At 44.8% G+C, this 21,768-nt stretch overlaps 1 protein-coding gene and 1 pseudogene across 3 annotated transcripts in view; one reads left to right on the top strand and one right to left on the bottom strand.

Moving 5' to 3' along the window:
- Positions 1–21,768, bottom strand: part of LOC130222303 (zinc finger protein 208-like) — a 758,572-nt pseudogene that overhangs the window by 545,542 nt on the left and 191,262 nt on the right.
- Positions 3,580–21,768, top strand: part of LOC130222313 (uncharacterized) — a 32,012-nt gene continuing 13,823 nt past the window's right edge. For 2 of the 3 annotated variants that reach the window (XM_056454893.1, XM_056454892.1), the window contains exons 1-2: positions 3,580–3,629; positions 13,076–13,165. In XM_056454893.1, coding sequence (XP_056310868.1) covers positions 13,153–13,165 — 13 coding nt within the window. In that variant the 5' untranslated portion in view covers positions 3,580–3,629; positions 13,076–13,152. The remainder of the gene's footprint in view (positions 3,630–13,075; positions 13,166–21,768) is intronic. The other variant, XM_056454894.1, reaches the window with a different exon arrangement.

Genomic DNA, 21,768 nt, shown 5'->3' with positions numbered 1-21,768 from the left:
TGCATAGCAACCACCTAGCAACACCTTAGCAACCACCCAGCAACACCTTAGCAACCGCCTAGCAACCACCTAGCAACACCTTAGCAACCGCCTAGCAACACCTTAGCAACTGCCTAGCAACCACCTAGCAACACCTCAGCAACCGCCTAGCAACCACCTAGCAACACCTTAGCAACCACCTAGCAACAGCCTAGCAACACCTTAGCAACCGCCTAGCAACACCTTTGTAACCGCCTAGAAACCACCTAGCAACACCTTAGCAACCGCATATTCACCACCTAGCAACACCTTAGCAACCGCCTAGCAACCACCTAGCAACACCTTAGCAACCGCCTAGCAACCACCTAGCAACACCTCAGCAACCGCCTAGCAACCACCTAGCAACACCTTAGCAACCACCTAACAACAGCCTAGCAACACCTTAGCAACCGCCTAGCAACACCTTAGCAGAGATGTATAAAGTACTAGAGACCCAGACTTAAGTAAAAGTACAAGTACTCTATCAAAAAGTGACTTGAGTAGAAGTAAAAGTGCTCTTTAAGCACCATACTTAAGTGGAAGTACTAAAGTATTCAACATTTTTTGTACTTAAGTATTGCAAGTAGTTTATTTCAAAATTTACTAAAGTACTGAAAGTAAAAGTACAAGTATTGTGTAATGTAGTTATTAAAGAAAGCAGTCAAAAGACATCATATTGTTTTGTTTATTTTAAATCTCTTTTTTGGGGGCACGTCATTAAGCAGAACGAAAAGAAACATGACTTACAATACTGTTTTTCTCTCACGCTTGAACCACAGATCTGACCGATTATAACAGCTTTAACACACACCTTTCAAAGTTGTGTGTCACAAAAACAGTCCATAATCCACTCAAAACGCTATTGAAACCCATTTTCGGAGCACAATTTACTGGTTGTAAACGCTGTAAACGAACGTTCTAATTCACTTGATTTTGATTTTATTGTAAAAAAAAGAAAACGTGTACATTACTGTGTTAAATGAAAATCTGAAATATTTTATGGCTTATGGCTATGATTTAGTATTCAAAAATGTTTTTATTTTGATTATGTTTTTAATTAAATCGGTTTTACACTTCATATTTTCTGATTTTAATAGTATATTTATTCATTCTGGTACTTTTACCATAAACCAACATCTCAACCATTTGGTAGAGGCTGATATTTTAGAAATTATGGGATGTGTTGGGGGAAAATGTATTGATTGTGTTAACTAGCGACATTAGGAATTAAGAAATGCAATAAATAAAAAAATTCCATTGGTTTTTTTCTTGGTGTGACAGTTAAATTGTTACTTGTAATAAAATTGTGTCCTTTAATACAGCAGTAATATATATGAACTGTACCCTTAATTTGACCCGCTCAAAGAAAACACTCTTTCTGAATGTATCAAACAAAACTCATGCACAGAAGACAGCACGAGCATTTATAGCAAATAAACTAATGTAAATATTCTCCCGCCTGCTTTTTAAACGCTGACAGGCGAGGTCTTACACCCCTTTGATTGGTTATTGTCTCCACCTTCTCAAAAGAAAGGGCTGCGATCGGCTTTAGAAATGAAAGCGTTGTTCACTGATGGCGGAAAGAACAGCTGCGGTTACAGTCTATGTATGTATAATACGCGGTTATCACAGGTAATCTATAATAGACACAGTGGAGAAAACTTGCACCTCATACACGCCCAGGTCTGGATCCACAAGTATCGCTTTAACAGCTAAGAGGAAAAGGAAAAGTTACCTCACAGACAGGCTAGCGGGTCAAATGTCCAAAGTGAGAGAGGCAGAGATGGAGTAGCATTTCTCCGTAGAAGTGATATAACGGCTCGTGTGCTGTGCCGCCTTCACTCGCCCCTTATCTCTGTCCTTCGCCATAGTATTGCGACACCGCACATAGGAGATAAATGACGTCAGTACGTAATAAAAGGTTATGATCTATCACTGAACCGATATCGATCATTTTGACACCCCTAGTAACGACGAACAATGCAGCACATTAGAAAATCTGTCAAAGTATTAAACTCATTGAAAATATGTACTTAAGTAAAAGTGGAAGTAGGAGAAAAAACAATACTCCAGTAACGTACAGATACTGCCTTTTAGTACTTAAGTACAGTAGTGAAGTTACTATACATCTCTGCCCTTGTCACCAATTCTGTTCATAATTTTTATGGACAGAATTTCAAGGCGCAGCCTTAGGCTGGAAGGGGTCCAATTCAGGGACCACAGGATCTCATCTCTGTTATTCGCAGACAATGTTGTTCTGTTGGCTTCATCGAACATGGACCTTCAGCATGCATTGGGGTGGTTTGCTGCAGTTTGTTGCGGCTGGGATGCGAATCAGCACCTCCAAGTCCGAGGCAGATGGTGCTCCACCAGAAAAAGGTGGTTTGCCATCCCCAAAAAGTCTTTACCCCAGGTGGAGGAGTTCAAGTATCTCGGGGTTTTGTTCACGAGTGAGGGAAGGATGTGATTGACAGGTGGATTGGTGCAGCGGCAGCAGTAATGCGGTTGATGTACTGGTCCGTTGTGGTGAAGAAGGAGCTGAGTAGAGAGGCAAAGCTTTTGATTTAGCGGTCAATGTACGTTCCTACTCAATCTACCCGGCCCCACAAAAGTGGTTGAAAATGAATGAATGAATGAATGAATGAATGGAGAAGTGTCCCTACGACATTTGCCCGCTTAGTTTCTTATAAATATATTACAGGCTAAAGTTTGATGACACTGTGTTTGGCACAAACTGCTACAATAATTTGCATGTCTGTGTCTCTGCTGTCCTGTATCGCCTGTGTGTTTTTCAGTCAGAACTCATTTTACACAGCATGGTTGTAAATTGCAGGCAGGTCCAGATATTTAACATGGCAAACATTTCACAGGCAACTGTGATGCTCTCTGATCGCTTTTTTGATAATTCACACAATTTGATTGTCGCTGTGAATGAACACAAATTTGTGCCAGATTTTGTGGTTTTGTCAGCAATTTCACAAAACCTGTCACAGATTGAAAATCAGGGCTAAAATCATGCAGGGTGAACTTACCATTAGTCCCTGTTTTTTTATGTGTCACCACAGTGGAATGAACTACCAATTACTCTAGCATATGTTTTATGCAACCAATTGCCCTTCCAGGTGCAACCTAGCACCATGTTAGGAAACACCCATACACTCTCACATTTACAAACACACTCATACTGTGTGGCCAATTTAGTTAACCCTATTCAGTGTGTAAATGCAAGAGTGTATGGGTGTTTCCCAGTGATGGGTTTCAGCTGGAAGGGCATGTAAAACATATGCTGGAAAAAAAGGCAGTACATACCACTGTGGCGACCCCTGATTAATAGAGGGACTAAGCCAAAATGAAAATGAATGAATGAATGATGTAAGAGTTTATGGCACAATTACTTTATCAGTTACAGCTAATTATATCTGTTAATATGTCAAGCCACTTCTTATAACAGCACTGATTTACTGTAAACAAAAAACGAAAGTGAACGTTTCCAATACTGTTAATGATTAAGTCTTTTATAACTTCATGGGGAAAATCCCCTATAAAATGTAATGCCGTTCTACAGAGGCAGTGCAGATGAAGAGCAGCTTCTAGAAGACATCAAAATAGAGGTAAGTCTTAAATACGTATTCAATCTCCTGTGTTCTAATCTAATGCAGGATGGTGAAGCTCCTGACTTTACTAACAGTAACTTGACTGATACTGAAATGTGAGTGGTTGATGGTTTCATCATTATCATTTCAATCATTCATCATTTCAAAAATTGAAATGATGAATGATTATTGGTACCGTTGATAAGGCTATTGTTGTGCAACTTTTATTTAGCAATTACAAATATTTAACAAAGATTCATTACTGGACAAACATGTTTTTTAAAATCTGAACACTAAATATAGATCTAGAATATGGGACATCTGGTCAGCATAATCCTTGATGAAACATGATTTTAAGGAGTTCATATCAACTGTGAGAGACAGAATCTAAAAATAAAAATCCGGAAATTACATCGTATGATGTTTTTTTTTTTTTTTTTACTATTTATTTGTAAATTACTGTGTCAAATAAGTATTTCCTCAATCTCTTTTCAGCCAGATTTCTGTCCCTCAAAGACCGTTATTTTGCTTTTAAATAGTCTAACTACACTCTGCGCATGATTCTAATTAATATATATTTGATTAATATATATATATATATATATATATATATATATATATATATATATATATATATATATATATATATATATATATATATATATATATAGGGCTTTATATTAACACCACTAGCCACTTTGGCTGGTTGAAAATAATTTTTAAATTGCAGTTTTCTTAAAAGCAGGGTAAGACACTATAGGGATGACCCAATATGCGTGCAAATATGATCTTAAAATCGAGAAGCAGCACGACTGACAAAAATAATTGTGATCACTGATCACGCGAGGAGAAGAAAGCAAGTGAATACCGAATGAGAGGATGATCACTCGCGCTAACAGCTGATGTGATGCGCACGACTGCTTAAAACGCGTGCACGCTCCCGTTTCCTTTCGTGAAACAACCAATAATATCCAGCTGCAGGGCCGCAGAACCACACACGTTTTAGGCACACACAATCTGGGCAAACCATATATGGTTACGGCGGATGTTAATGTTATTAACGTCTTCTTGGACATCGTCATCGTCATATTGCGATCGAGACGGGCAAATGGGGAGCGTTGTTTCCGATCGCCATTCAGTATAATAAACTGAACAGATTTCTATCAGTCATCACGGATGATTTGTCATTATTATCTGACAGAGTAAATATCGCAGATACTCGTTTGCTGGCCTTGCTGAAAGATCTAAATTGGACATTTTTATTTTATATAATGGATTCATTCATAGTTAAGGGAATTGCAAGTTAATATAGGCAATAATACATTTTACATGTAATAAATGTGTAACACTATATTAATATTTAACTCAAGCGATTTAATAGTGTGTATTTGCTTAATTTTCAAATAACTTTTTAATTAATGATTTCCCACATTAAATACTGTAGTAGGCCTAATTTATAGTAAGCAATATATTGTTTTAAACCAAAATTTAGCAACAGAAACAAATTAACTATTAATAATTAATCAAAAAAAATAATAATATGTAAATATATATATAACTAACAGCTGTGACAGTTTAGTAAAATAAATTTGTTTATAATCAGATAATCAGTTAAGATAATCACTTTATAACTATATTATTTATTGTTTAAATGGTTAACTATAGTAATTCATTTTAATGTGACACATTATTGTTTGCTTTTTATATTTTACAACAAAGCGATTTTAACCAAATATGATAATATTAAGATCCAGAATTAGTTTATTACACTTAATCCTACAATTAGACGGTCTGACGGTTTTCTTTGTGTATGTGGACACGTAAATAAAGTCATGTGTCTTTAACCAATTATTTTTATTTACATAATTTGGGTTCAGAAACTGCAGAGATGTTAAAATGATCGTTACGATATAATAGTAATGACCGAAATGGGAAGCCATATTTGTGAAATTCAATAGGTGGCGATAATGCTAAGGAGTTAAGTTACCATATATGGTTTGCCTAAATCGTGCTGGATTGTGTGTGCCTGAAACGTGTGTGGTTCTGTGGTTCTGCAGCTGGATATATCTCGTGCACACAGGCGAAGGCTACATCTACTACACACACACACACACATCAGGGCCATACCATTACGTAAACTGCGTGGGGGTAAATCTGGACTGAACCATTCACTGCTTATATTACGCTTCACAGAGCTATAAAAAAGACAGTTTCTTCCATCGTGGCTAGTGTGGCACAGATGCTAGAACCTGCGTTTATGCATGCATCGTAAGTTGTACAGCAAGTGTAAAGACATGAATTGGATATGGGTCACAATTAAAAGAATGTGTAAACGGACAGACAAAAAAATCTGATATAGGCAGTATCATATGTATACGGAATTGGGCATCAAGACCTGACAGTTTAAACGGGGCTTAAGTTTGTGTGGGGTAAATTTATTAATCCTTTTTTGACCTAACGTACGCTGTGTAACGTTATGTACTGTTTTGATGGCTTTAAATACCTGGCTAGGTTGATACTAAATACTAGTTGATACTAAAATAACAGTAAATGATAAAGTTTACCTCACATTAAACTCATCTTATATAAATGTCCTTACTCTTGGCTGCATTAACAGTTTAGCTTTCATGTTTTCTTCACATTAATGTTATAGTTTCTGTTCCTGCTGACCCTGCAATTAGGAGACCATCAAGTGATAATCCATTTACACTGGCAGAAACAGTACAAATGAACAAAGAAAGGAAAGATGAATGCCACAGGGCCGTTACACATTTTATTGTTAAAGGTTTGCTGCCTTTTTCTACTGTGAAGAAAGATTAGGTTTACTGAATATGCATTTTTCAATGCCTAGAAAGGAACCAAAAACATAGTCAAAATAAGTCCATGCGATATAAGTGGTTCAATCATAATTATATGAAGCTGCAAGAATACTTCTGTGCGCAAAGTAAACAAAAATAACTTTATTTGTGATTGTGATGATTTATCCACGGGAGGATCAGAAAGCTCTTGGATTAAATCCAAAATATCTTCATTTGTAGATAATTAATGACAGAATAAAAATTTTTGGGTGAACTAAACCTTTAAGCAGCAGTAAGCCTCATATATACTTAAAATTGATTGACTTAAAACTGCTTGAACTTTATTAAAACTGTTTGCACTAATATATTGTGTTAACTACACTTTGTTCATTTTGTGCTTTTGTTCCTTTGTTTATTGGTCTTAGAGATACGCCTGCTGTGAAAAGTGTCACAAACATCCTGAAAAAATAATCTTGTTAAAATATATTTCTTAAAATAAAAGTATCGAAAAAAGTATCGTTCGGAACCGGTATCGAATTCAGGGTATCGGTATCGGTATCGCTATCGAAAATTTTGGAACGATACCCAGCCCTACGTGTGTCTGTATAAACAGACTTTGGGAGTGCTTTAGACGACCAATCACTTCTGAAGATAAGAAAACGGGCCAATGAAATGCCAATTGAATTGGTGGAGCTTAGCTCCACAGCTGAAACTGATGAGCCAATTAGGGCTATATCAGTCGGCTGCTGGAGCCAGCTCATCAGAATTGTTGCTTCAGACCCGATCTGAGACTGAAGAACCCTTCTGCTGAGCTGACTTCCAACGATGAAGGAAGCATTCACTTTACCAGTGCGGGGGAAGACGTTTAAGCGTTGGTCGAGCTAGGTTACCCGTCCCCTTGGCGTTTCGCTGGTGATCTAAAAGAGCAGTTTCTACAAAGAGCAGAATTCCCTAAGAGAGCACACGGTCGTGTAGCGTGTCTTTTTAAAGATGTCGTTTCGACTGTGCATTCTGGATGCGGTGGTTACCTCGCCCCGGATAACAGGCACGAGTACTGCATCACATGCTTGGGGGTCCAACATGTTGATGCAGTGCTCGCTGACAGTGATGACAGTTCTTGCCCGCATTGCGATGGCTTAACTGTTGCGCAACTGAGGTTGCGGCGAGCTCTTTTATTAGGGCAAGTCACCCCTGCTGCTCCCCGCCAAGCGGTTAGCACTCGGGCAGACCTGAGGGTTACAGTGGGGGCTATTCCGTCGCCTTCGGGCCAGCGGACCCCTCGCTCCTCATCAGTGCGCTCTGTCTCTGCTTCGAGTGCGAGCGCTGGTCCATCCTTCGGGTTGGCCGCGCTTTCATTTGATGACACCGGGGACGTGATGTAAATCGTTGCATCGGAGGGCTGGTTGACATGCTTCGATGAAGATCCGGACCCCCTGCCACCCTCCTTGGTTGTCAGGGTGGTTTCGGATCTGGAATCGGACATGTAAGCCGTGTTATCCCGGGCTGTTTCGGCTGTGGGACTGGAGATGGCTTGTCCCCCAGAACCGCGGACGGACCGCTTAGACGGGTGCTACGTGGGGGCAAAGAAGGCGAAGCCTTCTAGACCCCCCGTCCCATTCTTCCCGGAGGTACACAGAGAGCTCACACAGGCATGGAGGGCACCTTTTTCTGCCCGGTCCTAGTGAACTCCCGCTCTCACCTCCCTTGATGACGGAGGGGCCAGGGGATATGAGGCGATTCCCCAGGTGGAGCGTGCTCTGTCCGCAGAGCTGCTCCACTCGGAGAGATTCGCCCACACTCCCTTCCAAAGCATGCAGGTTATCTGAGTCTCTCAAGGCCAGAGCCTGCACTGCTGCGGGCCAGGCTGCCTCCGCTCTGCACGCTATGGCCACCTATCAATGCTACCAAGCCGAGAAGCTGGCCAAGATGCAGGAGGGCGGTTCTCTCCCAAGCTTGCTGCATGAGCTCCGCACGGCAACCGATTATGCTCTCATGACTACCAAATCGGCTGCTCGTGCCCTGGGGAAGACGATGGCCACATTAGTGGTCCAGGAATGCCACCCTTGGCTGAGCTTGGCCAATATGAGAGACGTTGACAAAGCTTGCTTTCTTAACGCTCCCACATCCCAGGCTGGCCTTTTCGGCGATACCGTCGGGGAGTTCACCCAGGAATTCTCCGCGGTGAAAAGCAGTCCAAGGCGATGGGTGAAGTCATCTATCAGCGGGCTCAAAAAACTGCTCCTCCCGCTGCCCCTTCCGCTGCGGCTGCTCCTCGCCGAGGGCGTCCACCCGCGGCTTCAACATCTGCTCCACTTCCGCTGCCCACTCCACCGGCCAAGCGGCAATGCCGAGCCTCCGGGACTGCAACGCCCCTGCCCCAGGGCGCCGCTAAGTCTGGTAAATGGACCGCGAAGCGTTCCTGGGACGGGCCATTAGGAGAAGAGGGGACCTGCTCTTTCCTCGGTGGGGGGCTGAGGATTATTACATCAGTCCACAATGACTTTAAACTCATTGCTGCCGGCCCTTGGGCTGGCGGCAACCAAATTTCCAAAAGAGCAGTTTCCTCTCTCTCCGGATGCGCGAGCACGAGTACTGCCGGTCTGGGATGCTCTGCCTTCCAGCTCGCAGCACCAGGACCCTTCACCTCAGGCCCTCAGAGTGCAGCCGAACGGACTCCTTTCTCTCACTCTGGCCTCACAGATCCAGGGAGGAAGGTAAGAGAAATTCTCTTATTTTCAGCTCTTCCCCGGGACGCACCGCTTCCCGGGATGAGCATTCCCATCCCGAGCTGCCCCTCCGCTGGCACGTCAGTGATCGCTCCGATGGTGCCATTAGCCAGTCCTAGACCAATCCTAGATCTGCGCAGACTGTCATTTACACTAAATGCCTTTTAAAATGCTTACGCAGAAACGCTTGCTTCAGAGCGTCAGTCCACAAGATTGGTCTGCAGCCATGGATTAAATCCTGAAGGAAGCGTATTTTCATGTCTCTACTCTTCCATGCCACCTCCCCTTTCTCCGGTTAGCGTTCAAAGGACGAGCGTGGCAGTACAAAAGTCCTCCCCTTCGGGCTCTCTCTGTCTCCGCGGGTTTTCACCAAGGTCGCGGAGGGTGCTCTGCACCACTGCGGCTTGCGGGCATCCGCACACTCAACTATCTCGACGACTGGCTCATTCTTGGCTCCTCTCGCGATCAGTTGATTATCCACAGAGTCAAAGTGCTTCGGCACCTCGACCAGTTGGGGTTTCAGGTCAACCGAGAGAAGAGCAAACTTTGCCCTGTGCAGAGGATCTCTTACCTCGGGCTGGAGCTGGATTCGAGTGCTATGGTTGCACGCCTCTCCAAGGAGCGCGCCAGGCTAATGCTTTCCTGTGTAAACGAGCTCCACAGGAAGATAGTGGTTCCACTGAAATGTTTTCAGAGGCTCCTGGGGCATATGGCATCCGCAGCCGCGGTCACGCCGCTCGATTTGCTTCACATGAGACCACTTCAGCGTTGGCTTCGCGATCGAGTCCCCAGACGGGCATGGCACGGGTACACACCGGGTGCACATCACTCTGCTGTGTCTCTGCACCCTCAGCCCCTGGACGGATCTGGCTTTTCTACGGGCCGGAGTGCCCCTAGGGCTAGATTCCAGGCATGTTGTCGTAACGACACATGTCTCCAGCACGGGCATTGCATTGGCATATCAACTGCCTGGAGCTGTTGGCAGTGTATCTGGCTCTCCGCCGTTTTTTTTCCGGTGCTGGAGTAGAAACACATGCTGGTCAGGACGGACAGCATGGTGGCGGTGGCTTATATCATCCGTTTGGAGGGTATGCGCTCTCGCCGCATGTCTCAGCTCGCTCGCCGTCTGCTCCTTTGGAGTGGCCCAACCGGACCTGGGTTTCGGAGCTCACACTCCTCGCGGCGGCCCCTCCTTGGCGCATTCCCCTAAGGGAGGACCTCCTCTCTCAGGGACGGGGCACCATCTGGCACCCCTGCCCAGATCTCTGGAACCTCCACGTGTGGTCCATAGATGGAGCATCTAGGACTTAGGTGACTTACCGCCCGCGGTACTTAACATCATCACTCAGGCTAGAGCACCCTCCACGAGGCATGCCTATGCCCTGAAGTGGAGTCTATTCTCTGAGTGGTGCGCTTCTCGCCGAGAAGACCTCCGAACTTGCCAAATTAGTATTGTGTTATCCTTCCTTCAGGATAAGCTGGAGCGTAGGCTGTCACCCTCCACACTGAAGGTTTACGTGGCTGTGATCTCCGCTTATCATGACGCGGTGGATGGCAACACGCTCGGGAAGCATGATCTAATCATCCGATTCATCAGAGGCGCGCGGCGATTATATCAGTCCCGCCCCCCTCTCATGCCCTCTTGGGATTTCTCTACAGTCCTGGCGGGTCTGCAGAGAGATCCATTCGAGCCACTCGATTCGGTATCTCTTACAATTCTGTCATTTAAGACTGCTCTGCTGATCGCATTGGCGTCATTCAAGAGAGTTGGGGATCTGGAGGAATTTTCGGTCAGCGAATCGTGCCTTGAATTCGGGCCGGGTTACTCTCATGTTGTCCTGAAACCCCGACCTGGCTATGTGCCCAAGGTTCCTACCACCCCATTTAGAGATCAGGTGGTGAACCTGCAAACACTGCCTGCAGAGGAGGCAGGCCCAGCCCACTCACTGCTTTGTCCCTAACGTGAGAGCGCACTCTCTGAGGTGTCGCTTCCTCATGGGCGTTAGCACGCGGCGCCTCTCTCACAGATATCTGCAGAGCTGCGGGTTGGGCGACACCTAACACATTTGCGAGGTTTTATAATCTCTGAGTGGAGCCAGTTTTCTCCCTGTTATTGGGTAATCCCAATCAATTGGGGAGGAATTAAGCTCGGTGTCACCAACGCTTGCTGCGCCAGGCTCCCTAATATGGAGATGAGTGCGCTTTTCCTACTCTACTAGTAAGTTCCCCTTCCCAGGCGAACCCTAGAGAATTCCTCCGAGGCCCCCAGCATCGACTCAGCGGAGGAGTCGAGTGCATGGCTCAGTGTGCGGTTGGTATGCCATTTGGTCTACACGCATATTGAGGATCGGTGCCAGCTATGTGCATCCCCATTTGGTGATGTCATATGCATTATTACCACGGTGTGTTCCCCCTTATTTGGCGGTCCCGTGTCTTCCCTAAACCGCTAACCAGCGTATCATATGTAGCACTCCCCCTCATTAGGACTAGTCCATTTGTTTCCTTACCATCAGGTCTCCCCTTGTAGGGTAGCAGGTGGTCTCCGCTGCGTCCTCCCCCTTCGGGGACTGGCATGCTTTCCCAACATACTGTCGTATTTCCAAAATCCCTAGTCTATATTAGCTAGGTAAAAGCACACTTACGACCCCTGATTAAAACTTTTATTCCCATGTAATGGTAATATGTTGGGCCTAGGGGACGTTGGAAGGTTGCGCTCTTGGTGATGTCAGTGCGCTCACGCTTTGGCTTGGCAAACTACACATCAGGAGCGCGACAGGCTTAGCTGCTGTGGCGCTTTCCATACAGTCTCCCAAAGTCTGTTTATACAGACACACGTAGAAGTTCCCATATGAAGGGGAACGTCCTGGTTTCGTACGTAACCCACGTTCCCCGAATAGGGAACGGAGACGTGTGTCTCCACTGCCACAGCACCTGAGTCTCCAGCTGGGAGCTGAGCGATCGGCTCTTCAGCAGGCAAATTCTGATGAGCTGGCTCCAGCAGCCGACTGATATAGCATCAATTGGCTCATCAGTCTCAGCTGTGAAGCTAAGCTCCACCAATTCAAATGGCAATTCATTGGCCCGTTTTCTTATCTTCAGAAGTGATTGGTCGTCTAAAGCACTCCCAAAGTCTGTTTATACAGACACACGTCTCCGTTCTCTATTCGGGGACTGTGGGTTACGTACGTAACCAGGACGGTCCAGCAATCATAATTCCAGTGCTCATTTATAGGAGAGGCTTGTGTTTTGTTGGCAAGAAACAAATGATTTGTCTAACCCCATTACTTTGTTTATTATTTGACCAAAACCAAAAAATGTTACTTTTTGACCCGCTCTCCCCTACAGGCATCCAGTTTTCTTTTGAATGTCTTTTGTGCTCAAAAAAAAAAGGAGAAACACAAACAGGTCTGGAAAAAGTGAATGATTAGAGAATTTTAAGTTTTGGGCAAACTCGTTAAGTCTTTTGAATATGGTATATTTTATAAAGTAATTTGTAATCTGATTACTTTTTACATGAAGTAATTAGTAAAGTAATCAGATTACAATTTTACAGTAGTAATCAGTAATTTGTAATCTATTACTTTTTAAAAGTAACTTACAAAACACTGGTGATTGTTTATCATGATCAATCCCACCTTTGTACTCTGCTAATGTTTGAAGTCAAGAGCGGATTCAAGATTTTACCAGATCCAGTGCCTCATATATGGCAATGTTTCGTGTCAATATGAAACAGCAAAAGATTTGACCTCTGAAACTTTTTTTTTTTTTTTTTTGAGAATTAGTAGATTTAAACTGCACTTTCAGATTTAACCTCAGCTGAATGTTTTCATTCACTTGGAGCTGTGTTACACAGTGCATGAAAGGTCATTTTCAAAAACATATTTGGGCTCTTTAAATCAAAATAATGTGGATGTTTTGTCATTATGTCATCAATCTACAGGAAAATAAACAGTGATCTAAAGTGATCAGAGAAGATTAGTTGAAGACTAAAGGAGACAGAAGAAACAGATTATCACCATGTCAGGTACAGGTAAGATCAAACATTTTATATATACGGTAAAAATAACCAAAGAATTTCAAGGAGTAAAATGAGATGAAAAGCAATTTAAACACAAGTGCTATGAGGAGCACTATGCAAGTGCTGAAACTTCATTGAAAATACTGTGGTAAAATACTAAATTATAAGTCCCTCTGTAAATAGCCCTGAAGATCATATGCCCACTGTTGATAAAAGCAAAGACTATAGATATCTAAGAGCAAGCCATTGTTTTTTTTCCTTTGCAATGTGTTAAGTGCAATGCTAACATTGCAGTCTAGTGTAATGTATTAAGCATTTATTACCTCTGCTGTATGTTTTGTGCTAAGGCTAAAACCTTTATAATTTTACACATGTACAACGGAATTAAAGTGCAGCTTTTTTAAATGAGTAACACATTGATAAGTTACTGTGTTGCATAAAGTACAGCAGAATTATCCTTCAATTTCCAGTTAAAACAAGACTCAGATATTTTTTTTAATAAAAATGGCTATTGTAAGTTAAAAGTGGGAGGTAGTGGGTTATGAATGTTCTCTAGTGGACTTATTCAAATACCCCACAATGTTTTAAATTTCCAATTGTATTATTTCTTTAGTATAATGGAGTTTTATCTATTAAAAAAAATCTTAATCTAAATCTCACTTGATGGTACAATACATTTTCAAAATACCTGAAGATACTATAAAACGTAACAAAAACTGATACATTTTTACTTCAGCATTGGCTTTGCCATCGAGACCCCAGACGGGCATGGCGCGCGGGTACACTCCGGGTGCACATCACTCCACTGTGTCTCCGCACCCTCAGCCCCTGGACGGATCTGGCTTTTCTTCAGGCCGGAGTGCCCCTAGGGCTAGTATCCAGGCATGTTGTCGTAACGACAGATGCCTTCAGCACGGGCTGGGGGGCCGTGTACAATGAGCATGCAGCCGCGGGTTCGTGGTCCGGACCCCACTTGCATTGGTATATCAACTGCCTGAAGCTGTTGGCAGTGTATCTAGCTCTCCGCCGTTTTTTTCCGGTGCTGGAGCAGAAACACGGGCTGGTCAGGACGGACAGCATGGCGACCGTGGCTTATATCAACCGTATGGGGGTATACGCTCTCGCCGCATATCTCAGCTCACTTGCCGTCTGCTCCTTTGGAGTCACAAGGCTGAAATCGCTGCATGCCATTCACATTCCGGGCAAGCTCAATCGTGCAGCCGATGCGCTCTCATGGCAGCTAGTGTCCCGAGGAGAGTGGAGACTCCACCCCGATTCGGTCCAGTTGATATGGGCACTTTGGAAAGTCCAGATCGATCTGTTTGCTTCCCCTGAGAATGCACATTGCCAGCTGTTTTATTCCCTGACCGAGGCCCCCCTCGGCACGGATGCACTGGCTCACAGCTGGCCATCGGGCACGCGCAAATATACGTTTCCCCCAGTGAGCCTAATTGCACAAACTTTGCAAAGTCAGGGAGGGCGAGGAGCAGGTCTTGTTTGTTGCGCCCCTCTGGCCAACCGGACCTGGGTTTCGGAGCTTACACTCCTCACAGCAGCCCCTCCTGGGAGGGAGGACCTCCTCTCTCAGGGACGGGGCACCATCTGGCACCCACGCCTAGATCTCTGGAACCTCCACGTGCTCACTGCTTTGTCCCGTTCGCGCTTTGTGTAAGATGATGTGAACAGCTCTTTATCTGTTATGGTGGTCAGGAGAGGGGAAGTGCCATATCAAAACAGAGGTTGGCCCACTGGTTAGTTAATGCCATCGCCCTCACTTATCAATACCAGGGTGAGCCGCGCCCCCCTAACATGAGAGCGCACTCTACTAGAGGTGTCGCTTCCTCATGGGCGTTAGCACGCGGCGCATGTAAGTTCCCCTTCCCAGGCGAACCCTAGAGAATTCCTCCGAGGCCCCCAGCATCGACTCAGCGGAGGAGTCGAGTGCATGGCTCAGTGTGTGGTTGGTATGCCCATTTGGTCTACACGCATATTGAGGATCGGTGCCAGCTATGTGCATCCCCATTTGTTGATGCCATATGCATTATTACCACGGTGTCTTCCCTAAACTGCTAACCAGCTTATCATATGTAGCACTTCCCCTCATTAGGGCTAGTCCATATGTCTCTTTACCATCAGACTCCCCTTCTAGGGTAGTAGGTGGTCTCCGCTGCGTCCTCCCCCTTCGGGGACTAGCACGCTTCCCAATGTACTGTCATATTTTCAAAAATCCCTAGTCTATATTAGCTAGGTAAAAGCACACTTACGACCCCTAATGTTGGGCCTAAGGGACGTTGGAAGGTTGCGTTTTAGGTGATGTCAGTGCGCTCACGCTTTAGCTTGGCAAACTACACATCAGGAGGGCGATGGGCTTAGCTGCTGTGACGCTTTCCATACAGTCTCCCTTAGTCTGTTTATACAGACACACGTAGAAGTTCCCTTATGAAGGGGAACGTCCTGGTTACGTACGTAACCCACGTTCCCCGAATAGGGAATGGAGACGTGTGTCTCCACTGCCACAGCACCTGAGTCTCCAGCTGGGAGCTGAGCGATCGGCTTTTCAACAGGCAAATTCTGATGAGCTAGCTCCAGCAGCCAACTGATATAGCCCCAAATGGCTCATCAGTTTCAGCTGTGGAGCTAAGCTCCGCCAATTCAATTGGCATTTCATTGGCCCGTTTTCATATCTTCAGAAGTGATTGGTCGTCTAAAGCACTCCTAAAGTCTGTTTATACAGACACACGTCTCCGTTCCCTATTCGGGGAACGTGGGTTATGTATGTAACCAGGACGTTTTCTTGCTATATTGCATCTACTACCCAGTTCTGCTACCCAGTTCCTGAGCCACTTTCCGACGCTTTGCTCTCCCCATGGCCTCCTTCCGGGCTGAGGCAGAGAGCTCCACGTGCTGCTTCAGGTGTCTCTCTAGCCAGGCCAGCGTTCTTCGACAGCTGGGCACCGGGTACGGCGTCTTCCACGTGTCCACACGGCCAGCGGCGAGCAAGAGCAAAAGCCTCTTCTCATCCGAGTTTGTCACCTTGTGAACTGCTGACAGGTGAGAGCCGGCTGTCCAACACGCACTTTTTGGGGGCAGCGCCCACTTTTTGTGTGAGGAGGGACACCCCCCCACCTCCCTGAAAGCACGTCTAAGGCAGGGAAAGAATCAACCACACCCATAGAGGCTGACCTACCTCGACACATTAAGGCCAGGGTGGGGGCCTACCCTTGGGGGTCACATGCTGGAGCTATTCTCTTCTATAGCTCCAAGCCAGACCAACTCTGCCCAGGAATACCCACCCTTCCCGGGGGCCAAGCTCCACGGTGGGGGGGCCTGGAACTGTATTTCCTTCCATTGACCCAAGCCAGACTCAATCTGCCTGGGGATACTCACCCTTCCCGGGGGCCAAGCTCTACGGTGAGGGGGTCTGGAACTATATTTCCTTCAATAGCCCCAAGCCAGAGCCACTCTGTCCAGGGATACTCATCCTTCCCGGGCAAGCGCTAGCCCCGCATTAACACCTGGATTAACACCTGTTCTCCAGAAGTGTCCGGGCACCCCACACTTAAGCCCGGGAATATAGAAATAGCCAACAGCACATGCTAGCCAGACATACTTTGGTGACCTACCTGGCTCTGGTGCACCACCCTCTCCCCCTGTTCTACCTTCTTGATGTACTGTGGTTAGAAGATAGCTAGGGCGCACCAGCTTTTCCCAGTTCCACTACCTGTCAAGTCCACCGGTGAGCGTCATCCTACCAGGCTTTCCAGAGACCGGCCATTCTCCTACTGGACCTTCGGTTCTTTCAGACGCTCGCTAGAAAGACCTACCATCCTCGAAACTCGATATGCTGGTTCTCACATGAGGAACTGTGCCACTGATGCCCCCATGGTGGGCTCGCGGGGAACAGATGCACTTGCTCGGTTATACAGCCTGGCCAAAGACCCTCTGCTTTTTTTCCCAATGTGCCGGGACGTGCAGCCAATATCTTGCAGGGAACACGCACTTGGTCAGCCAGCCAGCCTGGCTATAGACCCCTTGGTTCGTTAAACCGTACAGCCGCCAAAAACCAAGTCCACAGTTACATGCCTTGCAGGAAACAGACGCACTTGCTCGGGTATACAGCCTGGCCAAAGACCCACTGCTTCTTTCCCAATGTTCCGGGACGCGCAGCCAATGGCTCGTGGGGAACAGACGCACATGCTTGAGTATACAGCCTGGGCAAAGACCCCATGCTTTTTTCCCAGTGTGCCAGCACATGCAGCCAAAGGCTTGTGGGAAACAGACGCACTTGCTTGGGTATACAGCCTGGCCAAAGACCCCCTGCTTCTTTCCCAAGGTGCCAGGATGCGCGGCCACCAGCTCGCAGGGAACAAGCACTTGCTCAGGCAGCCAGCAAGGCCATGTAGCCCCTTGTTCGTTAAATCGCACAGCCGGCTACAATTACACGCCTCGCAGGAAACAGACCCACTTGCTCGGGTATACAGCCTGGCCAAGGACCCACTGCTTCTTTCCCAATGTGCCGGGACGTGCGGCCAAAGCCTCGCAGAAAAAAGACGCACTTGCTCGGGTATACAGCCTGGCCAAAGACTCCTTTCTTCTTTCCCTATGTGCCGGGAGGTGCGGCCAAAGGCTCGCAGGAAACAGACGCACTTGCTCAGGTATACAGCCTGGCCAAAGACCCACTGCTTCTTTCCCAATTTGCCGGGACATGGCTCCGTGAATGTCATTGCCGTCACTTATTGATCCGCGATCAGTAAATGTAGCATGTGTGAATGCTACTGCGCTACTTGACTAATAAAATAACTTTGCTACAGAAAAGCTATTTGGTTTAGAAAGTAGCAACGCTACCACCACGCTACTGAGAAATGTAGTTAAGCTAGTAGCGTCATTTTCATTTGTACACAATTATCTTCTAAAGATAGGAAAATCATTGGTCTCTGTAGAATGATCATTATCAATGGGAATGAAAGAAGACTGCCTACTTTGTGGAACTTGTCCTTTAGGAGAGATTTTTGCATAAGTCATAAGAAGACTCTTGTGATTTCTCCTTACACTATGTCCATTCTCCATTTTCACAACATATGATCTCGGATTTACCTCTTTCAACAAAACAGCTCTTTTGTCCCAGCCGCTTGCACTTTTACTCCACTGTTTGTTTGTCATAGTTTGTCTTTTGCCGCTTAGAAAGCTAGCTGTTTCTGTCTTACAGCTGCACTGTTCATTTTGTCTTGTTTTGCATTTACTATGGGGGGGGGGAGTGTTGTTCTTAACTTATGATTCATTAAGTGCTCTGCAGAAGATGCACCGTGCTTAAGAGTTGTTTCTCGATAACTGCCTTCTGAAGCCTTCTTGAGCAATTGCTTCATTATGTGCACTCCTTTTTAAGCTTTTAAATTAGACTGAGCATGATGGGGACATGAAGTCACATGCTCAAAATCATAGTGAGCAGCAAAATCTTGAAACTCTCGTGAACCATAGCATGGGCCATTGTCATTTACCACTACCAGTGGAATGCCAAAAAGTTGACTTTAAATGCTGAATCACACAGGCACTTGAGGAACTAGACTGCAGGGCAATTTCTGAAAAACTAGAAAAGTAATCCACCAACAGCAAGTATTCTTTTCCTTGCAAATGAAACAGATCTGTACCCACTTTCTGCCAAGGATACTGAGGTAGGTCTGTTTTGATCATAGGTTCTCTTGCTTGCCTGTTTTGATGTTTTGGCCATACTTCGCAATTACTGACCATTCAATTCTGACATCTCAATGTCAGAGTTTATCCCAGACCAATAAATTAAATCCCTGGATCTCCTCTTGCACTTCTCCATTTCAAGATGCCCTTCATGTATCCTGGAAAGCATCTCTTTTCTCAGCACTTGTAGAAAAACTATTCTGTATCGTCTTAGTAGAATACCATTCACATTCACCGATTTGGAAGTTAACGAGCTACCCATCAAAGAGGCTCGCTGAAGCGCCTACGACACCTCATAGACGGAAATCCAATATCTAGCATGCTGAATATTTCAGAGCAGTCAGCCCACTTGACCCCAAGTGCGGTCAGATCTAGTGACGAGTTGCAGCCAATGAGAGAGCATATCAGCATGAGCTGAATGGCCGTGTGCTCAGGAGCTCAACTGAAACGTCTGCGATTGGCCAGAATGGGCATCAATGCTCTTGCTTCATTGTGCGTTAACATGGACACGAGAGTAGGCTATATTAACAGTGAAACTGGAAGTATGTAACCCAAAATTACCATTCTGGACATTCTGACCGTTCTCATATAAGATGTCATATTTCCATTCATAGCTTCTATTGAGATATGAAAATTAAGCTTTAAATATCTGTCATCATATTTTATGACATCATCACCCTAAAAATATTATCTTTTTGGGTAATACAGCCTATAAATATGTAGTTAGGGTACTAGAACACACAAAGGTCTGAACCTCGCTTTCATTTTCACTTTCAAACAGGAGCTATTTCGCAGCACAGAATATGCTGTTTTGAAAGATGTATCTGAAGTAAATATATGTTTTTGCTATCAGAAAGTTATGTTTATGTTAGCAAGAAGTTGCTATGCAAAACATGCTTGCATATTTGAAGTCACAGCAAAAAGTAGCAGACATGCATGCAGTCATTTTGACCAATATGGTAATTAAAGGTAGAAATGATCAGTTCTTTACTGTTTTGTAATTTTTAAAAATAACAATGTTAGAAAGAAATACACAGATATTTAGGAAACATCAGGGTGCTATAGATATGTCTCCTCCCTCAAAATTTCATTGGCTATAGTTTGGGTAGCTTGACTGAGCTGTTGGCGAATGAGTTGCTGTCAGATCATGTAGTGTGTGACCCCCCTCTTGTGGATCATTTACGTAGTGTCACGTAGTGTGAACATTACAGTGATTAAAAGACACTAAATCAAGTCATGTAGTGTGAACAGCACAGCGATCTGCCGATGTTTAAAGTTTTAGCGTGAACTAGGCTTAAGCTCAGCTCTAACATTGTAGAGCTGCACACAATTACAGCTTGAAAAACTTGATCTTTTGCAGTTTCCTCAGGTATTTGCTTGAGCCTCTTGTCACATACTAGAAAAGATTCAACAACTAGATTTACATGAATGTCTACATTATCCTCTGTGGAACTCACATCTGAGTCTTTGCATGTTAATGGTGCATGAGAAAGAGCATCAGCTAAGACTATGTATTTCCCTGGAGTGTAGACCAATTCAAAGTCAAAACTTTGCAGTCTCATCATCAGTTGTTGAATGCGAGGAGACATCTCATTCAAGTTTTTCTTGATGATTGCAATAATGGCTTATGGTCTATTTCTGCAGTGAATGATGGTAAGACATAGATATAGTCATGAAATTTTTCAAACCCCAAAACAAGTCCAAGGGATTGCTTTTCGATCTGAGCAGACCTGCACTCAGATTCTGTTATAGTCCTTGAGGCATAGGCTATAGGTTTCCAGTCTTTGTCATGTGCTTGGAGTAAGACTGTACCTAACCCATCCTTTGATGCATCTGTGGAGATTTTGATTCTTTGAGAAGAATCAAATCAGGTGAGAACGTGTTGTGTTGTCAGTGTCACTTTAAGCAGTCTCCATACTTGCTCATGTTTACTCCTCCACTTAAATTCAGTCTTGCGATTCAACAGTTCTTTTAGGTTTGCAGTTTTAGCAGATGAGGATGAACTTGCCAATGATGTTTACCATGCCCAATATCCTTAGCACACCACATTTATCACACACTTGCTCCGGTTTCCCCCACAGTCCAAAGACATGTGTCAGGGTTCTGCGACTTTGGTCTTGTAAATTCTTGTTTTGGTGGCATAGTCCGGACACTAGCTCTGTCTTGTCCTGTCCTGTTGTGCTCGGCTTGAGTTTTTTTGGTTCGAGCACTTGTTTTTTCATTGTGTGTGTATCTGGGTGAGCATCGTCATAGGTGCGCGCAGACTGTGCGCACTCCCGCTTAATGCGGGCACGCGGGGTCTGCACGTCCTTGGGACGCGCACTCTTGTACTCGTGTTTGTGTTTTGTTCCATCAGCATAGCGCTGTTTTATTCTCAGCATTTCCGTCTATTGGTTTCGGTCTTGGTTGGCGCTGAGATGAAACATGCCGTTGCATTTGTGTGAGCGCATGGTAAGGTGTTCACCTATCGTGCGCTCGTGTCTTGCATCTGTTGTCAAAGCATGTGACTCTGTGTTTACATTGTGGTCGTGTGCTTTTGTTGTGGGCATCAGTGTTGTGTTTGTCTTGTCATACGAATACGCGGTTAATGAGTTCTCTCATTGGCTGCATGTTCTAGTCTTGTTTTATGTGAGCACATGGCTTGTTTTGTCTCTTTGTGTCATGTGCTCTCCCGTCTATTGTCTAGTCCCACCCTCCTTGTTAACCCATTATTAGTTAATTATGTTCATCTGTTTGTGTGTTAATTTACTACTGCTTATATTCTCCTCATGTCTGCTGTCCTGTGCCAGTTCGTCGTCATATGTTGCCTTCTCTTGATGTGGTCCAGTCCTGATCCCTGCCAGCCAGCCCAGTCTAGTTTGTCTTGATTGTTTATTTGTTTTATTAATGTTTTCCCCCTCAAGGTAGTTTATTTTACTGTTTTTTTT

The sequence above is a fragment of the Danio aesculapii genome, chromosome 4, assembly GCF_903798145.1.
Source record: "Danio aesculapii chromosome 4, fDanAes4.1, whole genome shotgun sequence".
NCBI classification, from domain to species: Eukaryota; Metazoa; Chordata; class Actinopteri; order Cypriniformes; family Danionidae; genus Danio; species Danio aesculapii.
Note: the sequence above shows the minus strand (reverse complement) of the source record. Positions and strands in the feature narration are given on the sequence as shown.